This window comes from Cucumis melo, chromosome 6 (assembly GCF_025177605.1).
Source record: "Cucumis melo cultivar AY chromosome 6, USDA_Cmelo_AY_1.0, whole genome shotgun sequence".
Taxonomy (NCBI): Eukaryota; Viridiplantae; Streptophyta; class Magnoliopsida; order Cucurbitales; family Cucurbitaceae; genus Cucumis; species Cucumis melo.
Genome location: NC_066862.1, coordinates 11875121 through 11897059, shown reverse-complemented (window position 1 = coordinate 11897059; position 21939 = coordinate 11875121). Strand labels below are relative to the sequence as shown.

At 34.7% G+C, this 21939-nt stretch overlaps 1 protein-coding gene across 7 annotated transcripts; it reads left to right on the top strand.

The window, feature by feature from the left end:
- Positions 1-17: 17 nt before the first annotated feature.
- Positions 18-19564, top strand: LOC103496175 (actin-related protein 2/3 complex subunit 4-like). 7 transcript variants are annotated; one of them, XM_051085768.1, is made up of 9 exons: positions 18-210; positions 608-673; positions 905-957; positions 2590-2617; positions 3006-3080; positions 7788-7892; positions 8858-8947; positions 9318-9426; positions 19342-19564. In XM_051085768.1, the coding sequence occupies exons 1-8, from the start codon at positions 208-210 to the stop codon at positions 9405-9407; spliced, it is 510 nt and encodes a 169-aa protein (XP_050941725.1). In that variant the 5' UTR covers positions 18-207; the 3' UTR covers positions 9408-9426; positions 19342-19564. The 7 variants fall into 7 exon arrangements, with proteins under 7 accessions (XP_050941725.1, XP_050941727.1, XP_050941729.1 ...); XM_051085770.1 differs by lacking the exon at positions 19342-19564 and adding an exon at positions 19013-19064; XM_051085772.1 differs by lacking the exon at positions 19342-19564 and adding an exon at positions 14504-14718.
- The last annotated feature ends 2375 nt before the right edge of the window (positions 19565-21939 follow it).

Genomic DNA, 21939 nt, shown 5'->3' with positions numbered 1-21939 from the left:
CTCATAATTAATTTAGGCTTCTAATTAAATTCTTCGAGTGTTTCTTTCCTTTGCTTTCTCTGGCGTCGGAGTTTTGGAGTTTTGGCGGCATTGTACCAACAATTTCCTACTCTCAACAGTTCACTGCGATCCAGCCTGTTTTCTCCGTCCAATTTCTCATTTCAGGGCGCCAACCTTGATCTCCCAAAACTTCTCTCCAATTCAGAAATGGTCGGTAACGAATAATTCTTATCATCCTTGATCTTTGATTCGTTTGAAGTTGTTTATTTGGGTTGTGGTAATCTACCGCTTGAATATTAACGAGATCGTTGCGAATGAAGTTTATCTGTTTTACTTAGCAATGTCCAATTTAACTCACTTTCTTAGTGAAATTGTTGATGCTGATGTAATCGGACGCTTTTGGATTCGATTTTTTTTTTTCTTTTGCCGATTTTCTCCTTCATTTTGAGATGGTTTGTGGAAGAAGCAAGCTTCACCTTGATGAACTCCTGATTTTGAGATGTGATTTGTTTAAAAACTTAATTTCGGAATGAGATTGATCTTTTGTTTTTATTTTGTTTCTTTCTTCTTTTTCTACCTAACTTTCTGTCTGTATGTGTAAACTCAGGCAACTACTTTACGCTTGTATTTGACGTGCATACGAAACACTCTTGAGGCCGCCATGTGCCTTCAGGTATTTGTATCGTTCTTCTGTTGCTGTTTTTTCAATTCATTTTCGTTTGACTGGTGATTTTTTGCAGTTTGATTTATTATTTCTGTAACCAGAGTTATTTGGTTCCGTTAAACTTTTTTCATCCTACGAATTATTTGCCTTACGAACTTCAGGAATGCGATGTTGAACTGAGCGCATTGCTTGTAATTGTTTCTTGAAGTTAATGTAATTTCATTGTACGCATGATTACAGAATTTTCCTTGTCAAGAAGTTGAAAGACACAACAAGCCTGAAGTTGAACTAAAGTATGGATCTTCAAGCAATCTTAAAACCTCTTACTGTATTTACTATAGATATATCCTTGCTTGCTAGTCAGTGGAGACCAGAATCGTGTAGTTATTAAGTTTATACATGAGCTCCCTTGCGAGCATTCTAGGGATCACATATGGAGGTTTTTGGTCTTGAGGATATCGAATATCATTTTTCTTATCAGTATTTGAATAGTTATAACATTGTGATTATCATTTTGGTACGAAAAGTCTTTGAAATTGAAGATTGCTTGAAATTGAAAAGTCTTTTAGTTACAAAAAGTCTTTGAAATTGAAGCCCAAACGGAAATGTGAAATGATCAAGGACCAAACCTCATGTGGTCCCTTTCCTTACCACGGAACACCTGGTCATTCCTCTCCCCCTAAATGTTCCAAATAACAGTATACACCTCGAAAAACTATAAAAAACCCCCTTTCTCTCTAAAGAGCGAATGGAGGAGGTTCCTCAATCGTCGCGCGAATGCTCCAGCGGCCGGCATAGCTAATGCCAAACTTTTTCATAAAAAAATTTCACAGGTTGAGCATATTGACAATCCCGAAAAAGGTGATTAAGGTCTTCCTCCACCTTCCAACAGAGCAAACAACAAAAAGGCCTGACAAGTGAAGTCCTCTTAACAAGTCTGTCAACATTGTTACCCAGCCAAACAAACTTGCCAGACAAAAAGTCTAACTTTCTTTAGAACCTTAGTCTTCCAAACCACGTCAAAAATAGACTCCCTAGGAGGGGAGGGATCCAACAACAAACTGAACAAAGATTTACACATATATCCTTGACTCGGGTTAGGACTCCAAACTCGAGCATCCCTCCTTCTTTCCCTAAAGCTACACCTGTCAACCAAAGAAAGAAGAGAGGCAACCTCCGTTGTTTCAATATTGGTCAAATTATGACGAAACCCAAAAGAAAAAGACACGGGGTTCCCAGACCCAACCAAAAGATCCGACATCATGCAGTTTTTGGAGGAGGATAAATGATAAAGAAGTGGAAATAAAGAGCAAGGGAACTCTCCCCCAACCAAAGATCCTCCCGAAAATACACATCCTTACCATCCCTCACAAAAGAACAAGTAAACCGAGAGAAGGCGGGAGCTCAAAAGAGATATCCTTCCAAGGATTCCGATGTGTGCCTTTAACCCCTTTCTCCGTCCATTCGAAAGGATGGGTACCATGCTTACTCACAATAGTAGAATGATTATCATTTGTAACTTGTAGAATGATTATCTTACTTTTGTAGCTTTACCTCTCTCTTTTTCAATTGGAAAGGTCTTTTGTAACTACTCTTGGGGTTCTTCCCCCTTGTTCTGTAATTTCATACCATCAATGGAATTGTTTTCTTCCAAAAGAAAGATTATTATTCTATTGTGTTGGTCATATTTTGTTGCTGCATAGTTTTGTGTCACTTGTCTTACTTAAATTGCATGTGCTGGTTAGTTGAACCCGTGTTGGTAGTTGGTAAGCTATTTGTCTTGTGTCTGCTCTTATACACCAATCTCCGAGTACTGTTAGTTTTTTTGCTTACAGCATAGTAATTGAATTTTTACGTGGATTGCACCCATGAAAATTTTGGTGATTTATGTTTGCTCTTATTTTCTTGTTTGTTACCCTTTCCAGGACCAGCTCAGAACTTCTTCTCAATCCTGTAAGTTCATGTCATTATTGAGCATTCCGCCTTTACAATTTAGCTGGTTTTGGGGGGGGGGGGGGGGGTGGTAGTGGAGGGTGGAGGCATGTTGGGCAAAACTTGTGGAAAACATCAAGCACTTAATTTCTTCAATTTGCAGATTAGAATTGGGAAACTGTTAATGTCCCCATTGGAACGCATTTTATCTACTGTGGCATGTCAGCGCCAGCTCCTATGCATAATTTTCTAGTGATCCTTTTTTCCTTCCCTCGTTTTATTTTTTTCAATTGGAGATTCATGTTCATGCTAAAAGAGCATCCTTGGGAGTTGGGAGTAGTTGGGGAATGACTTTTATATATTTATTCAAGGACACATGTGATCTTGCTACATTATATTGCTCTTGCAGATCTTAATATGTAGAAATGAGTCAGAGAAGTGTTTGATTGAGACATCTATAAACTCTCTCCGTATCAGTCTCAAGGTAATTTTATTCTCTTTGTTTTAATTTGATGCATTACAGGCATATGTACTACATATAAGAGGGGGAGGTGTTCTTCCATAGACTGCCTGAAAAGGAGAGACTCCTAATGAACGCTGGTATGTTGTATTATACCAGTACTTCACCCAATGAATCCACTTGACCCATTCTCTCGGCCGTTCACCACAAAAACATCGCAAATAGGCTTCCATTGAATGGTTAACCACTTCAGTCTGCCCATCCGTTTGAGGATGGTAGGCTGTACTTCTGTTCCACTTTGTTCCAACCAACCGAAATAATTCTTTCCAGAAGTTGCTTAAAAATATTTTGTCCTCGTCTGAGACAATCGATTGTGGAAAACCATGTAATCTAACCACTTCCTTAACAAACAGTTCAGCCACAACCTTAGCATCAAAAAGATGTTTAAGAGTTAAGAAATGGGCATACTTACGAAAGCGATCCACAACCACAAGAATTACTTCGAACCCCGCAGATTTAGGCAGCCCTTCAATGAAGTCCACCGAAATATCATCCCATATTTTGGTTGGAATCTCCAAGGGAGTTAATAAGCTGGCTCGTGATAGTGACAAAGTCTTATTCCTTTGGCAAACAGTACATTCTTCAAAGTGTTTCTGTACATCACCCTTTATTCCATGCCAAAATAACTCTCTAGTCAGTCTTTTATATGACCGAAGGAACCCAGAATGTCGTCCAAAAATGGAATTGTGATAAGTATGCAGGATGGCTGATCAGGAACCCAGAATGTCGTCCAAAAATGGAATTGTGATAAGTATGCAGGATGGCTGGGATCAGCGTTGACTTGTTGGCAACTATCAACCTTCCCTTATACTTTAACATTTCTTGTTCCAAAGCATGATTCTGCATCTCTTCACCACTTTGTAGCTTCATCAAAATCTCTTTAAACTGTTCATCTTTTTCAACTTCTTCTTTAATGATTTTAAGATCAATAAGTGCTGGAGCTGTCAACTGATTGAGATAAACAGAGGAAGGCACCCTAGACAAAGCATCAGCTGCTTTATTCTCTAAACTAGGCTTGTAGACCACCTCAAATGAATACCCTACGAGTTTTGCAATCCACTTTTGATACTGTGGTTGAATAACTTTTTGTTCTAGCAGGAACTTAAGGGACTTTTGATCTGTTTTCACTACAAACTTCCTCCCTAACAAGTATGGCCTCCAACGTTGGACTGCTAACACCACTGCCATAAGTTCTCTCTCATTTACAGGCTTGGCACGATCTCTTAAAGCTAGTGTGTGACTGAAGAAGGCAATTGGCCTCTTGTTCTGCATTAACACAACCCCCACACCATATCCCGAAGCATCTGTCTCTACTTCAAATGGCATATCAAAATCAGGCAGTGTTAATACGGAAAGTGTCATCATAGTTCTTGCAACCGATTAAAAGCCAATTGAGCCTCATCATTCCACTTAAATGCTCCCAATTTCAGCATCTGAGTCAAAGGTGCTGCAATGGATCCATAGTTCTGCACAAATCTTCTATAATAACCGGTGAGCCCTAGGGATCCACGGACTTCTCCCGCATTCTTCAGCACAGGCCATTGCTTAATCGATCTGATCTTTTCAGGATCAACCTCCACACCTTTTCCTGAGACAATATGGCCGAGATATTCTACTTTCTGATAAGCAAAGTTGCACTTTTTCTTGTTTGCATATAGTTTATGTTCACGCAGCACTTCAAGCACAAGTTCTAAATGATATGCATGTTCCTCCATACCCCTACTGTATATCAATATATAATCAAAGAAAACCAGAACAAATTTTCTCAAATAAAATCGAAAAACAGAGTTCACGAGGGACTGAAATGTAGCTGGAGCATTCGTTAACCCAAAGGGCATTACTAAAAATTCGTAGTGTCCCTCATGGGTCCTGAAGGCTGTCTTTTCAATATCCTCCTTATGCATTCTAATCTGGTGATAACCAGCCTTTAAGTCGATCTTAGAAAATAGATTAGCTCCATTCAATTCATCAAATAATTCCTCAATAACAGGAATAGGAAACTTATCTGGCACAGTAGCATTATTGAGGGCACGATAGTTCATGCAGAATCTCCAGCTCCCATCTGTTTTCTTCACTAGTAACACTAGACTGGAGTATGGACTGTTATCGGGCTGTATGATTCCTGAAGACATCATCTCATCTACAAGTTTTTCCATCTCAGCTTTTTGTTGAAATGCATACCAGTAGGGTCTTACATTCACTGGTTCAGTCCCTGTCTTCAAGTGTATATGATGCTCTATAGCTCTCCTTGGAGGTAGTGTCTCCGACCATTCAAATACATCATTATACTTGGCCAATATCTTCTGTACTTCTTCGGGTGCATTGTTATTTTCTTCAACAGTTGTTTCTTCAAGCAATAGTACACCTGCTTCCAATGCTCTGCACTCCACCAAATACCCCTGATCAGAGTCAGTCCAAGATTTCATTAATGTTTTCTACCTTACTCGAGTCTTTGTTAAATTGGGATCACCCTTGATCGTCACCTTATTTTCTCCATGAAAGAAGGTCATCATCAAATTCTTCCAATCCATTTTCGTAACCCCCAATGAGTATGCCATTGCATACCCAATATTACATCAACTCCACCCAATTCCAGCGGTAAGAAATCAGTCGTAACATTCCAGTCATTCAATAGGAGCTCCACATTTTCGCAAACACCTTTTCCTTTAATTGCAATACTTGACCCTAGAATAACCCCATAATGAGAGGTCTCCTTGGTCGATAACTTCAAATCATTCACCACCTTATTGGATATGAAAGTGTGGGTAGCTCCACGATCTATCAACACAACCACTTCTTCTCCAAATATTTTGCCTCTCACCTTCCCACCACTGAGTTGATTGATAATTCTACCACGACATTCACCACCTTCCATCTCAAACATACTCAACTCTTTCTATTCATAATATTCTTCCTCTATGATCTCCTCTCTCACATTATCAGCACGTACCACAAACATCCTTAACTCTCTTTGTTCAAGTTCTTTACATTTATGCCCCGAGTAATACTTCTCATCACATTTAAAACATAGGCCCTTCTCCCTTTTCGCCTTAAACTCAGCATCAGATAGGCGTTTGCTCGACCCTTCCTTCTTCACTTCTCCACCAGCTGTGCTTCTTAATATAATTGTTCGCATTGGTGTAGTTGCTCTTGCCTTCCCTTCATTCGAATTTGCACCATTATTCGATTTGTTATAGTTAGCCGGATTATACAGATACTTCCCCCTTGAATATCCATAAAGATTGGCCTCCCTCCTGATTAGCTCCCTGACTTCTGCTTTTTGGGCCAAATGCATCGTTTGAGGTAATCCAACTAGTTTGGAAAATTCAACCTCATCTCCAATCCATGGAAACAAACCATTCATGAATGTTTCCTCCAAGACTTTATTCGAAAGATCGGTTAATGGCTTTACCAATCGATCAAACAAATTCATATATTCATCTACCGTGGAAGTCTGTTTAATCGCAAAAGTCTTCCATATATTGAGCCTTCTTGGATGGATCTAAACCGCTCTAACAACCTCCTTTTCAAATCCGCTCAACCAGTAAATTTTTCCCGCTCTTCTTGGGATCGATACCAGTCAAGTGCTGGTCCGTCGAAACTAATAACAGATATGGTCATTTTCTCTGATTCGGTCAGTTTGTGGATCTGAAAGTAACGATTGGCTCTAAACAACCACGAATCCAGATCATTTCCATTAAAAACAGGCATCTTAACTTTCTTAAATTTATTTTGTTCGACGATCTTATCTTCCTCTTCCTTCATGTTCGCTTTTGTTTCTTCTATCACATTATCACTTATCGTTATTCCTTCTACCTTTTTTCCTTCATTTTCCTTCGTTCTACTGGACGATCCTTCCGTATCGGAAGTCGTTACCGATTTTTCATTAACCATACTTTTAATGTATTTCATAAGTACTTGGTGCTGCTGTTATCGGCTTTCGAACTCAACCGATCCAAGTTTTTCATCAATGCTTGTTGATGTTGCTGTTGTTTTTCATTCTACACATTCAGGCGTTCGATGTTCTTCATAATCGTCGATAACTTCTCTTCCATCATCGGCAACTTCTATAAGACAACCTTTATCTTTGATACTTCCTGTTCCAGCGATTCGAATCTTTCCTCGTGCTTCTTGGCCATCTTCTTTGGTTCCCCAAGTTTGTACTCTGATACCAATATGTTGGATCTCAAATCCAACACAGAATTCTCAAAATCCAACACAGAATTCTCAAGAAGAGAATCAAAGAATCTTCATTAAATCTCAAAGAATCTATTACAATATAGAATGAAAATTGATTTGCAAGATGCAATTCGATAATGGAACTCTCTCTCCCTACCGTAACCCTATCTCTTCAGAGTTTACAGTGAAGACTTCAACAAAAAAACTAACTGACTACTTTCTCTCTCATTCTCCTATTTATATTCCTAATATGTGGTCCCCACTCCTAACCGACTTCACTCACAATTATATACATTCTATTCTTTTCTTTATTCTTCTCTCTCCTTCTATACTGAAGTATAACAGGGGGTCTAACATACTACCATAAATTTTTTCTGTTCATTCCTTTGATCCACTTACCGGATGAAACACTGCTGAATGTGTACGATTATTATCATAGATTGACATCCACTTGTTCACAATAATTTTATTTGAATTTTTTCTTGTGCTCAGGTTAGGCAGACAGATGAACTAGAGAATATCCTAACTAAAAAGTTCCTTCGATTTCTGTCAATGAGGGCAGAAGCTTTCCAGGTGTTGAGAAGAAAACCTGTACAGGTACCACGATAATGTCTAATCACGACGTTAGCTTTGTGCTTTAGTTTAAGATGATATATTACAGCGACTGTGAACTATTCTTCTAAAAACTTTCAACTATTGGAGATTATTTATGACTAATCACTTAAAAATACTTGGGAACTATACTACTAAGATGATTATGTCTTCTGAATCCTCAAGTTTCCACGAGGTCATATTTTATTTTTCTTGGAGGGCATGATACTGAAACTGGTCTACCTCCTATTGAGAGAGAACTGAAAGACGAGTTCTAGGTTCATTTGTCTTATTCATCTTTTTTGAAAAGATAAGAGACATTCGCCAATTTCATTTATTTTATTCTCTTATTGCCCGACTGAACAGTAAAAAAACTGAATCTATAGGCTATGAGATTGAGATGCTATTTAGCGACAACGATTTGTGTCTGCATAGCTAGTTTGTCTTGGTTTTGGGATGACCTAAAAATAATCTGATTAATTGATTTTGTACAGTTTACCTTATATTTTTTCTGGAGAATATATATATATATATATATCTTAACAAGCAATATATTATTCAAATGCAAGAAATTGGAAACGTTGACTAAGAAATGGTGACACAAAATAATGTTGTATGTGAAATTGCTGTGTCCAAATATATGTTGTCGTATTAAACCTTTATAACCATGCATGGCTTGTCTTGAAGAGTCAAGGATTCTGGATTAATTGTCTCCTGTTTTTTTCTCTTCCCCTTCCATATAACTAAAAATAATTATTATAAGCGACAAGCCTCTAATCGTAATCCATCCTGGTCCATTGTTTTTCTACAAAGGAACTAAGTTTTCTTTTCCGATATGAACTACTTCCTCCGTAATCTTTTATCTTTTTTACCTATTCTAGACAATATTCCAGATTTGCTATTTTGTTTGCAAAACATATGTAGTGTTCTTCAGAATTCATCTCTTATTTCTTTCTGGCTTCGTTTTACAGGGATACGACATTAGCTTTCTTATAACGAACTATCATTGTGAGGACATGCAGAAGCAAAAACTCATTGATTTTATTGTACAGTTTATGGAGGCAAGATAACACCACCTCAATCAATTTGTAGTTATTTACTTCATTTCATTCTCTTCTGCTTAATTATCTCTTTGCTTTTCTTTTCTCATCAACTGAGTTTTCTGTATGCTTTTATCTTATCAAGTCCAGCAATGAAGATACAGTATTTCAAAAACTTTCTTGAACTTGTCTAGGAGTTCATAATTGAATATTTCTTTTACCTAAAAATCCTTCTGTCAATTGACTTTCACAACTTCAAACTGTTCTGCACAAATTTAAGAGCTAACATTTCTAATTCCCTTTTGTGGAATTGTTTATGTAATTATCAAAGAGAAGTTTATTGAACCGAGAGCTTGTTGAATAATCCTTTTATTTCCCCACATTTGTGCAGGATATTGATAAAGAGATTAGTGAACTTAAAATGTCCGTGAACACTCGAGGAAGGCTTGTAGCAACAGAGTTTCTAAAGCAATTCCTATGATGTCTCTTTCTCTATCTAGGTAAATTCCCCTTTCTCCTAATTTTTCTTCGAGATTATTCTATTGCTGATTGTTAATTATATATAATATATATATATATATATATATAATTCCTTGTACCTCATTTAACAAGATTTGATCCTTTTATATTTTAATTTTATGCTACCTATTATTGGGTTTAGGATTTGATCCAAAATAAATCGTTGATGAATAAAGCTATATGGTCGGTAACACCAGAAAACTTGACCACAGTGTCATGAAAAATTTGTGCCTTCCTCAATTTCCAGTCCTTTTCAAATCAAGATTTGATCTTAACCTCTGTTTTCTGCTATTAATTATGATCACCAACCTTTTAAACTTCACCCCTTGGGCTTTTTGTACGTAAGTGCCATTTTCATTCATACAGGGTTGAGGAGAATTCAAGATCTATACTTGGGTTTGGCGTTGTAAATCCAATGTCCAAAAAAATTATCTAGAAGAGCTTTTTGAAGGATAAATGGATTCATACACGAGAGAACTAAAAACAGATAAAGCATAGGACCGCTTGTCTGGATAACTTCCCATAAAAAATTCTGATCTCTATTAGGGTGACCACCGACGGATTTAGTATAGGCCCAGAGACGAGCCTTCCCTCAACTTTGTCGTTTTGTATTATATATATAAATGAAAATTATTTAATTTTTAATATTTGTAGGTAGTTTAATGGTTACTCTATTTGTCAGCTCCGCCCAACCTAGACTTGAATCTTAACTAGGTAATTTATTTTCCAAATTTTTCTTTTTTTTCAAATTACAACTCTTCAATTTCTACCCAATAAATAATAATTATACACCATTGTTCACCTAAATTAAAGCTACTAGACTATCCAATTTCATTTATTTTTTTATTTTTACAAAACTTCAACTTAATTTTTTATAGCTTTTTTATCTTTTAACTTTTTCTGGTTCTTCAACATTTTCTTATAGGTTGTGAGGTAAATTTTTATTTATTTATTTATCTTTTTCTTTTTAAGTTTGTTATTTTATTTATATGTATTCGTTTTAATATTTAAAATCATTCTTATTTTCTGTTTTAGTTTTTAAAATTTATTCAACTTCTTCTTGACTTTTCTATCAACTTTATCTCCTAATTTAAAAAACAATTTGCATTTGGTTTTCATATTTTAAATCATTCTTATTTTTTTATTAGTTCATTTGTTTTATAACTATTTTATTGATTCTTGATATAATTTATGGATCTTAAGTAAATTTGTTGGGTTGTTTAAGTTATGATATTGTTGTTATATGTCAATATCTTTTTGATTTATTCTCATTACAATGTTATGTTATTGTAGATTTAATTTAAAATCTAAATGGAGAAATATTTTAAAAGAAAATTGATGGGGCCATCATCCATCTCCTTTGAAGAAAAATAATAATAGTTATGAGAGGTATAAAATTAGACGATTTACCAGCAAATCCTGGTCTAATAATTAGAATTCTTGATTACAATTGTAATATTCGAGACGAAGTTCATAGAGCATATCTATGAAAAGGACCATGCCAACCTCGAAATCCTACTTTTTCGTTGAAAAAATTTGGGTCACAGTCAAGAAGGTTTAATTCAACTTGGTTCAATGAATACCCTAATTGGTTGGGAATATAGGATTTCAAAAGATGCTGCTTATTATTTATGTTGTTATTTATTCGAACAAGATGTTGGAGAACAATCAGTACGTGATCATTTTGTTAGTGAAGGATTTTCAAATTGGAAGAAATAAGAGAAATTGAAAACTCATGTTGGAGGACCAAATAGTGCACGTAACCAAGCTTGGGGCAAATATGGAGCTCTTTTAAATCAAAAACAACAAATTGCAACATTCTTTAACAAAATGTTTGATTAAGCAAGAATTGACTATCGAATTCAATTAGGTGCAACAATTGATTGTATTCGGTTTTTGTTACAATAAGGTCTTCCATTTCGTGGGCATGATGAAACTGAAGTTCCAAAAAATCAAGGTAATTTTCTTGAACCCAACAATATCAAGAATTAATAAAATAGGTATAAAACAAATGAACTAATGCAAAAAAAAAAAAAAAAAGAATGACTTGAAATATGAAAACCAAATGCATAAAAATAAAATAAAAAACTTGAAAAGAGGAGAAAATAAATCACAAAATTTACCTCATAAATTAGGAGATAAAGTTGAAGAAGAAGCCAAGAAGAAGTTGAAGAAGAAATTTTAAAAACTAAAACAAAAAAATAAGAATGATTTTAAATATTAACATGAATACATATAAATAAAATAACAAACTTAAAAAGAAAAAATAAAAATAAAAACTTACCTCACAAGCTCTGAGAAGATGTCGAAGAAAAGAAAAAAAAATAGAAAACTAAAAGTAGAAAAAAATCAAAAATCTAAAAGAAATTAAGTTGAAGTTTTATAAAAATAAAAGAAAATAATAAAATGAATGAAGTTGAATAGTCTAGTAGTTTTAATTTCGGTGGGGAAGAGTGTATAATTATTATTTCTTGGGTGAAAATCGAGGGATTGTAATTTGGGAAAAAAGAAAAATCTGGAAAATAAATTACATAAGTAGATTTGAATTTGAGTTGGAAGGGGTTGACAAACGTAGAAGCACGGACACGAATATGATAGGACATGGCGATATGCCAATTTCCAAAATAATAGGATACGGACACGTTGAGGATACGTTATTTTTTAAAATTATTTTTTTTATATAATATATGTAAATTTGTCACAAAATACTAAATTTTCTTCATTTCCTCAACAAAAAAAAAAAAAACATATTAGGTATATTCAACATGGAAAGTGATTTTCTATACAAAAGAATAAAATATTAGAGACTAATGAAAAACTATCCTCTCAAATCTCAATTACATCTTCATCCTTATCAACACCATCCTCCTTAGTATTTTCAGCCTCCACTCTGGATCATCTAAAGATAAATTAGCTACTTCAAGCGAATCAAAAGCATTTTCCTCGATATCCCATGCTTTGGTTTCTCCTTTTGAATATTCTGGAGTTTTTCTAGACAAAAGACGAAGGTTGCTGTGGATAAATACCAAATCCTTTGCACGTTGAGACGTCATTTTATCCCTTTTGATGGAGTTAATAAAAGAATATGTGCTTCAATTTCTTTCTCAACATGAAGAGGATGATGGTTGTCTTAAAACTTTAAATGCAATCTTCTAAAGCGTTGGTGCATAAGTCCCATGAGTTGCCCACCAACTTATAGGATCTATGAATCTTTCGCATAGAATTATAATCATCAAAATCTCCAATTTTTGTAGAAAATTGAGCAAATTCTACACTCACTTTTGCACAATCCTCAGGGCTACTAAAATACCTCTTCATACCGTTCATTCTCTCTCTAGTTAGTTCCACGTCTTGATGTGGAGCAACTCGTTTAGGATCTTTTGTAAGCTATTCTTCACTATAGTATTTATATAAAAAGTTTTAAAAACTGTTAAACTTGAAAAGATTAATTCAGAATCAGCACAGAATGTTATGTACTATAATAAAATTAATTAAATACCTTGGATTCAAAGAATGTGCTAAAGAGTGAAGTGGAGTACTATTCTTATTCCAACGATCAATGAGAATGTTATACACCACGTCATAGAAAGAAGAGAATTCAGTTGGTCGCAATCCTTCATGTTTATATATCGACATCTTCACCCTTTCAATCATTGTATCCCACATGTCATACACCAAATGTAAACAAGGTATGTTTGTATCACAAGCTCTTAGCATGTCGTATATATGGGTGAAGTGAATGACAAAATATAATTAATTTTGTCCCACCAAATGTCATCGAGCACCAACTCCTTTACTTGCCTTGCCTTGACCACATCATCTTCTCTATAATTTTCCCATTTATCACTGATGACCATACTTGTAAGTCGCTTTTAATAAGCTTAAACCTATTGAGCATGATAATAACTGATGCAAAACAAGTTTCAGCTATTGAAAGGAATTTAAGAGGCACAAATTCATTAAATATCACGAGTCTCATGGAATGGTTCATGACAAAAATTTTCAATACCATGACATCCCTAGCAATATCAGAAATCCAACTGCACTCTCCATAAATGATTTGATTATTTTCAACATTCTTGGCAGCACAAATGGTTTTCAAGTTAAGATTTAGTGTATGAACTACGCATGGTGTCCATATAATCGTTGGAAATTGTGCTTCAATAATTTGTCCTGCCCTTTGCAATTGGGAGCATTATTCGTTATCCTTGAACAACATTCTCATGACCGACTTCATTAATCACTTCCTTCATCAAACTTGCTATGGAGTACTTATCCTTAATCTCACCGGAGCAATCCACCGATTTTAGAAACATTGACTTACCTCTAGAAATGGCCATGAAGTTTATCAACGACTTTCTTTGTGAGTCACTCCAACCATCACTCACAATGCTCACTCCATTTTTATGCCATTCACCTTTAATAGGTATCAATAGTCTTTTAATATTGTCTTTTCCTTTACAGTAGACTATTCCTCAACATAGCTTGTATCCCAAACAACGGATTGTTTGTGGCATGAGTAAAACACCGATAAAATGGGGGTTCTTCGCTAAACGAAATGGCTAACCTGCTGAATAAAACAGAATACTCAAAAGTGTCCCCAACGTGTCCGGACGAATTCATGTCCCCCAAGTGTGCGACATCGATACTAGCTCTAATATGAAGTATCCGTGCTTCTTCGCAAACAGAGTAACCACTAAGCTACCTACAAGTATTAAAAATTAAATAGAAAATTAAATAGTTTTCTTTATATATATTATACAAAGACGATAAACTTGAATGGGGTTCGAACTAAATTCATTGGTGCTTTGATATGGTCACTATTCGAAGCAGCAAGAACCATGGCTTGAGAATTAATGACCCTCAAGGATGCCAGCTTCAAGTTGCAAAGAACACGTACCTTCCGGTTCCTACAACTGAAAATTTCTTGGATTTAGTTTTGAAAAAACCTAACATTTACAATTTAAGTGAAAACAAAAAGGGATAGCTTTTATTTTCTCTAAACAAAAACCTATATCTCTTCAATTGGTATGTACTTGACTAATCCGCTCACAACAGTTCGAGGTTGCGATCTCCCACATCAATTTCTTCACATATAGGGAATCAGCATCAGGATGCTTCTGAGCTTTTGTAATTAACCCAACACGCCCAGTCTTGTAATTGTAATTTCTGGTTCCACAGCAGCTTTTGGTTTGCCACCTGTGTAGATTTTTTGCCTGTTGCTTTTTTCCACTGCCTTTAAGAAACAATGGAATATAACTATTTGGAAAAACATTCATGACAGGAATTACTTGCCCTTTGTAGATGAGCTTGTTTTAGTAGAAATTGACTAGGTGTAACAGATGATCCAGCAGATAACGGTCTTTCGATCTGACCTTCCTCTCGAGATTTAAATGAACCTAGTCCAATGCGATCAAGCCCAGATAGAAACTCGGAACAAAATTCAACAACTTCCTCACATATGTGTGCTTCTACGATCAACCCTTCCGGACGATTTCTATGTTTGCTTGTTCCCATTGGACTAGGTTCATTTAAATCTCGAGAGGAAGGTTAGATCGAAAGACCATTATCTGCTGGATCATCTGTTACACCTAGTCAATTTCTACTAAAACAAGCCCATCTACACATACTAGAAAACATTGAAGAAGTTCAGTCATACAAAGAGTACGATTCATTACAATTGACATGTCATTTTTCTCTTATATACATTCTTTTAAATAAATGGTACTTACTACTTTGATGTCGACTGACCTTACATATACGACATATGGAAATCGTAAAATCTTCCAACCCACAAAGGGCAAGAAATGAGAAATGGTTGCGAGATGAGCACAATCGATCATTCCCTAATTGGATACAAGACACGATATGTTGTTTTAAATGTACTTTCATGTTATTGACACATAATAGAAAGTATGAACAACCGTGACTAATTATGGTCGCCATAATAGGTCATGCGTGAGATCCTGGAAGGTCAAGTCGTGAGCACGACGATCAGATGGATTGCACATGGCCCACATCCCGTTGTGATGATATATGAGGGATACAAAGTAAATGGAATTTGCTACAACACAAAGCCCCGTGATGACACCAGAACGGTTCAAAACAGTAGGGTTATATTCGTTGCATTAACAATGCATGTGGCTAATGGTAAAGACAAAAACCCGATAATTGCTCACATGTTCTTCTATGGTGTGGTTCAAGGAATATGAGAAGTCAGTTATAACACTTTTAGGGTTACACGTTCAGATGTGACTGGGTCGATACGAAGAATGGAGTACGAGTAGACGATCTTGGATTCACACTAGTTGACCTCAATCGTATAGGTCACTATTCAGATTCATTCGTAGTAGCATCACAAGCAAGACAAAGTGTTCAATGTTAAAGATCCTAGTGATGGCAGATGGTCCGTCCTTGTGAAACCATAAGAAAAAGATTTTGTTGATAATATTTACAACGACGAGCTAGGCGATGCATCTCTTCATTGTTCGACGATTTTAGAATATCCAACAGGCATGACTAGAGTAGATGAAGAGATCCCATATATCAGGGTCGACTGTGAAGGCACTTGAGTAAACACATAAACATTTGGTAATATAATGTTCCTCCAAAATTTCCCATCATTCATTCTTGTCATTGAAAAACATTCGTTTTAAGCCTAATAAATATTGTTATTGTTTCTTTCTTTGCAGGACACTTTTAATTCTAGGCTTGAAGACAAAATCTTCAATTTTGATGTTCATTTTAGAATTAGTGGGTTTGGCGCATAGAGTATTTTTTGAAAGAATAAAATGGAAGATTTTATTTCATAAATCTTTTCGTTTCTTACTCATATAGTATTCTATTTACTCTCTCCATTTGTACCTATTGTACTCGTTCATCGAAAAAATAATAAAAACTAAAATAGACAAGTTTTTCTCCTAGTTCTCGGGTTTCAACGTAAGCCTCGTGTTTGTGTTAATTGTTTTAAATAGTCTACTTGGCAGTTCTTATCTCTGTTTTTTAGTATTTCTATTGAGTGATTAGTGATAGTTGTAAACATTTTCTTTTACGTCTTGTAACAAACTTATCAAATCTTCATGTATGTTGATCTATATGTTCTGTCAACTTTCTAATGGATCTCACTAATAGATTATTGTTTATGATTATTGCTTTCTATTTTTATTCTGCTTAAATAATTGATATGTGGATCAATAGTGTACTATACTGAAAATTATATTAGTGTCATTTCATGCAAGTGGACCATCACTTATCAAACAATGACACTTGAAAAACAAGCTAGATTGGAAGTTGGTTGCTCGAGTGTACCGAGTACCGAGGGAGTCATTAATAAAGGTAAATGTACACGTGGACCTACGGAATGTCTGAGATTATACAGGTTAGTTGTGATGGACACAAGAGAGTGATTGAATACAATGAGCTCGATTAGCCCATTGGTGAAACACAACCAAGTTAAAGAGTTTCATTGGAACAACCGTGCGAGTTCATGTTTCGATCAGTTACCAACTCTGGAAGTGTACCTACAGAGCTCAAAGATAAAATTTACGAACTAATCGAGGTAATTTTCTCACCCTTAGTTAGTAACGTTGTTCGTATTTTGTCACTAACGTTCATTATATAATGCCATGTAATAGGATGGCTTCGTAGTAGACCCCATATCCAAAAAAAAAATATTTTACAGAATGCAAGTGTATGTTTTCGAAACTTCAAGTCGTCGCTAACTACAAAACATGTATTACCATATAAGGAAGATTTAGAGAAACTGAAAAACCCACCAACAGAATACTCTTTCATCGATCGTGAGCATTAGAACATATTTGTCGCTTTCAGACTAACTGAACGATTTGAGGTAACTATAATTACCATTCCCTTCACTCGTATATGACAGTAATTATACTAAAATGTAGTTTATGTGTGAAGACGGTTAGCAACAAGGGTCGTGAGCGAAGAAAGAACAACAAGTACAACCACTAAATGTCGCAGAAAGGTTATGCAAAGAAACCTTGCTGAAGAGATGGTACGCAAGGAATAGTATATATAAGTTCGAATAATGCAACATGTAATGCATTATAACTAATCACAATGTTCTTTCCTTTTACAAAAAGCAAGCACATCTAGTGGTGGGTTAAATTATCGTTCTTTAGTATGGAAGAAAGCACGAATAACTAAAGATGGAGAGATTCCGAACACAAACATAAAGGAGGTGACCAATAAAATCGTAAGTACTTTCCTCTTGTATGAGTGTTTTTTTTTACTTACTAAAGATACTATAACCTTTCAATGATAGGATAACATACTTGTTTCAAAACGTGCGACTCATTCAATGGACAACGTAACTTGTGACATATTATCGCAAGCCATTGGAGGTAATGATCCACCAGAAAGGATTTGAGGGTGGGTCAATACGTCACATAGAGTAAATACTTCCACATTGCAAGAGAGAAATGAAAGAAGGTCAGTAAAGTTATGTTGAAGAGCGAGCGAGAATGGAACTTCTTGTCGACTTGCGAATGAGACCAAGGACAATGTCGTCGGTGCTGGAACTATTTTCGACTACGACATGGACGATGACAACGTGAAGGTATCAGTGGACATGGTTGCCAATGGTAATTGCTTCATCCCTGTTCCAACAAAAGAAGGTAGGACTATGCTTTCCCAAGAAGTCAGTTCATTGTTGTTATGGCCTCGCCATTTAGTCATTCCTCTAGATGAGAAGGTAATGTATTTTTCACAGATGGATTTGGTTTAAATATATTTCTTATGGATGACATTTTATGTTTGTGGCAGATGAAAAGGGTGTACCAAGCAGATCTGCAGTTACCATCATTGACACTAAATAAAAAGAGAGCACTAGTTACACAACGATTATTGCTGTAGAAACTTGATTATATTGGGTCAAAGATTCAAATTCACGTACCTGCTAAAGTTTTTGGGTATTAAGGAAAATGTTGCATATTCCTCGAGGCACTCCAAGAATTTTGTCAAATGCAGCCTATATCAACCCAATGCATTGATGCATTCATGTTGTAAGTTACCTCTACAACAATTACATAGTATAATAACATGTACCACGCATTAAATTCTATTATGTTGTTCATATTTGTAGTCACCTCTACAAAGTGATAGAAGAGAAAGGAACGTTGGGATCCTACAAGTTTGCAAATGCAGGCTCTGTTTCAGTTGGAATAAGTAAAGAAGATTGAGCACAGGTCCTGAATGCTAGATTGCTTGGGACCGACCATCGTCAGATTTTGATGTTTTCATACAATTCGGGGTATGTGCAAAACTTTTTTCAGCTAATGCACCTAATAAACTATATGACCTTCATTCTAAGTTTAACTCACACTTACCTGTCAATATAGAAATCATTGGTGTCTAGTTGCCATCGATTTTATAAGGGGCACTGCATATTGGATGGATCCTTTGAGAAACCGAATTAACAATGATGTCTTTGATGTCATCCGGATGTATGTTGGAACTTTTATTTATGATAAAACAATAATGAGTTAATATGTTGCATACGAGACAATGATTGTATAACTTACGTAGTTTGCTATGCATTCTTAGGGCTTTCGACATTTCGAGTAGGAAGAAGCCTGTTTGGAGGATAATCAAGGTATGGGGGGGGGGGGGGGGGGGGTAGGAATTTAGTAGAAGAAAGAGGTAAACATGCTTTATGTTTTGCAACTGTAACATAGGTATTTTGTTCTTTTTCTCTAATGGATAGTGTCTGAAGCAAGGTGACATTATGGAGTGCAGGTATTATGTCATGCGTGATATAATATTGTCAAGCAACAGGACAATAATTGAAGTATTAAGTATTTCATTTTACCTTTTTGAATCACTTATGTTATTTACAATTGTTGCATATTAAATCCTTTTTAAATGATGAATAGATGGAAGGATCAACCTCGACATACTCACAGGATGATTTAAATGTCATAAGAACGAAATGGGCTGAATACGTAAACCAATATCTTTTTTGTTCTCAATCTCAAAGGTAAAATTTGTAAAAGAGAACTTTATATGTTTTTTCGTGTAGATTTGATTACATAACGTGTTATTGCGTTGACTATCATGAAATTATGGTAGTTATTGAAAGGCTCTTTTGTTCGATCATTTTAGACATATGTTTTAGGAATCATGTTGACATGTACTTAGGATCTATTAAGCTAGCTATGGTAGTCATTGATAAGCTTATGGTAGTCATAGTTGCGTTGATTATCCTGCAGTTATGGTAGTCATTGATAAGCTAGCTATTTTGTTCAATCCGCTTACACATATGTTTTAGGAATCGTGTTGACATTGTTTTTTCTGTTAATTTCTCGTTGACTTTGTTTACTTGTAAAGTTTCAACTCAATGCAAATCAAAACATTGTTGGGTCTGTAAAGAATGAAAAACTTACTATGCTTATGGTTATGAAGTCGGTGTTTTTATTTCTCTTTTCCGTCCCTTATGGATCTTTTACTAAGAAACGTGGTTATATGACTTAGGTGGAAGGGGGGTGATACATTTATTTTTAATAATGACCTTTGAAGGATGAGTGAGATGCTAAGTTTATGCTTAAGTTTATAAATGACTTAGAAGGGGGGCTAAGGATACGTGTATGCTTAAGTTTTAACTTTAAATCAGAACATTGTTAGATTTGTAAAGATTGAATCGAAACTTACATTTGCAACTATGTTTATTAAAAACTTGATTGTATGACTAGTGGGGGAGGGAGTGATATGTTTATGTTTAATAATGACCTTTGATGGAGGGAGAAAAAATAATTAAATATTTTAGTGAAACATATCATATGTGTATATTTTATTTAATTACTTTATAGGAAAATTACATCAAATGATTAAAAAAATTAGAAAAAAAAAACAACCCATAGAATCTCTTTTGCATATTTCAAATATGACAAATATGATAAATAATTAGATATGTCATATGACTATCAGAGGGCTATCAAATGACTATCAGACAACTATTAGAAGCCTATCAGATGGCTATCTGCTTTTAAATTTGTTATTTTGGCAATTTAGAAAAAGTAGTGATATGAGCCCTATTATCATAAATTGTTTTGTTATTTTTGCAAATGCCTCTATTTTATATTTGAATATTTAGTTAATTCTAATATTTCTAAACAATTTTGAAAATGTTCAAAAAGATAATAACTAAAATATAAAAAGATCTAATTATCAAAATTGATTTGAACATTTACTAAATCAACCATAATTAATTTATGGTAATCTAGACAAAAAAACTAATTTCAACCCATTGAGGCTCGCATTGAGTTATGCAAGCAAGTTGTGATGTTTTTGTTATAAAAATAAATTAGGCTCAAACTCATATGTACTCTGTCATATATCTATATATATATATATATATATATATATATATATATATATATATAGATATTATTCTTAATTACATATTATAAATTTATGTATTATTTCTTAATATATTTCTATATTACATTATTTTTTTCTCTCTTTTTGGTTGACATTTTTTTTATCCTCTAGCTTCTCTCAAATCTTTATTTTACTCTAACATTAAGAATATATATATACTCTTAGGGGACATTTAGAGGAAGGGTTGAGTTATGGAAAGGTTAGTGTTATGATAAAACATGTTAAAACTAGTTTTATCATAACCCTTGTTTGGGGGAACGATTTAGAAAAGTAGTTTTATGATAGGAGGTGTTTGTGGGAAGGGTTATGAATAAGATGTGATTGGGGGAAGGGTTACATGGATAAGTTTATGGGAATTTTATGATAAGATATGTTTGGGGGAAGGGTTATGTAGGTAGGATTATGAATCTGTTTTTTTACTTATTAATTTTTTTTCCAATTCACATTGTAGATGTAAAAACTTATTGCATATTGTTTTATTATGAAAGAGCCGAAAATTTGTTGTGACATTTTGGCTTACTCTCTCAAACGGTTACGTCCATCTCTAATGTTATTAAATTAGTAAATACAGTTAACCAATTTCCAAATCATTTCTCAACAAATTCTACTAATCTTATTCTAAGTCATTTTTTACAAATAAAAATTAGTTATTGTGTATTTGTAATTATCGATCGCGTCATACATTTATTTATAACATATTTGATTATGTGCTGTAATGCATACGTCCATATTTATATTGGTGAATTCAATTACTTATTACATAGCATTTAAACGCCATATTTTCTGAATTTTTACACATATACTGTACAGATTGACTTAATTTCAACCAAACTTCTTAAACCAAAATTCGATACTAGAAAAAAAAAGATGCATAAAATAGTAGAAATCATATACACATCGAACTGCCGTACATACGAAAAAAGTTTCATAAAATAAAATTACAAACACTACAAATCATAGTCAAAGTGAAGTAAGAAAACATTAAGTAAGCCAGCGAAGGAAGGACAAAAACTATCTTGAGGCATCTCGTAGGAGGACTCTACAGAAGTTCTTCCTCTCTTCTCAGTCATCTCTACGAAACCTCGCATGTCGTC

Bases quoted from the DNA above. Each gene is read 5' to 3' on its own strand.
- LOC103496175 (XM_051085768.1), top strand. The intron at 674-904 runs GTATTTGTATCG...GCATGATTACAG, and splicing joins AGGCCGCCATGTGCCTTCAG to AATTTTCCTTGTCAAGAAGT. The intron at 2,618-3,005 runs GTAAGTTCATGT...TTGCTCTTGCAG, and splicing joins CAGAACTTCTTCTCAATCCT to ATCTTAATATGTAGAAATGA.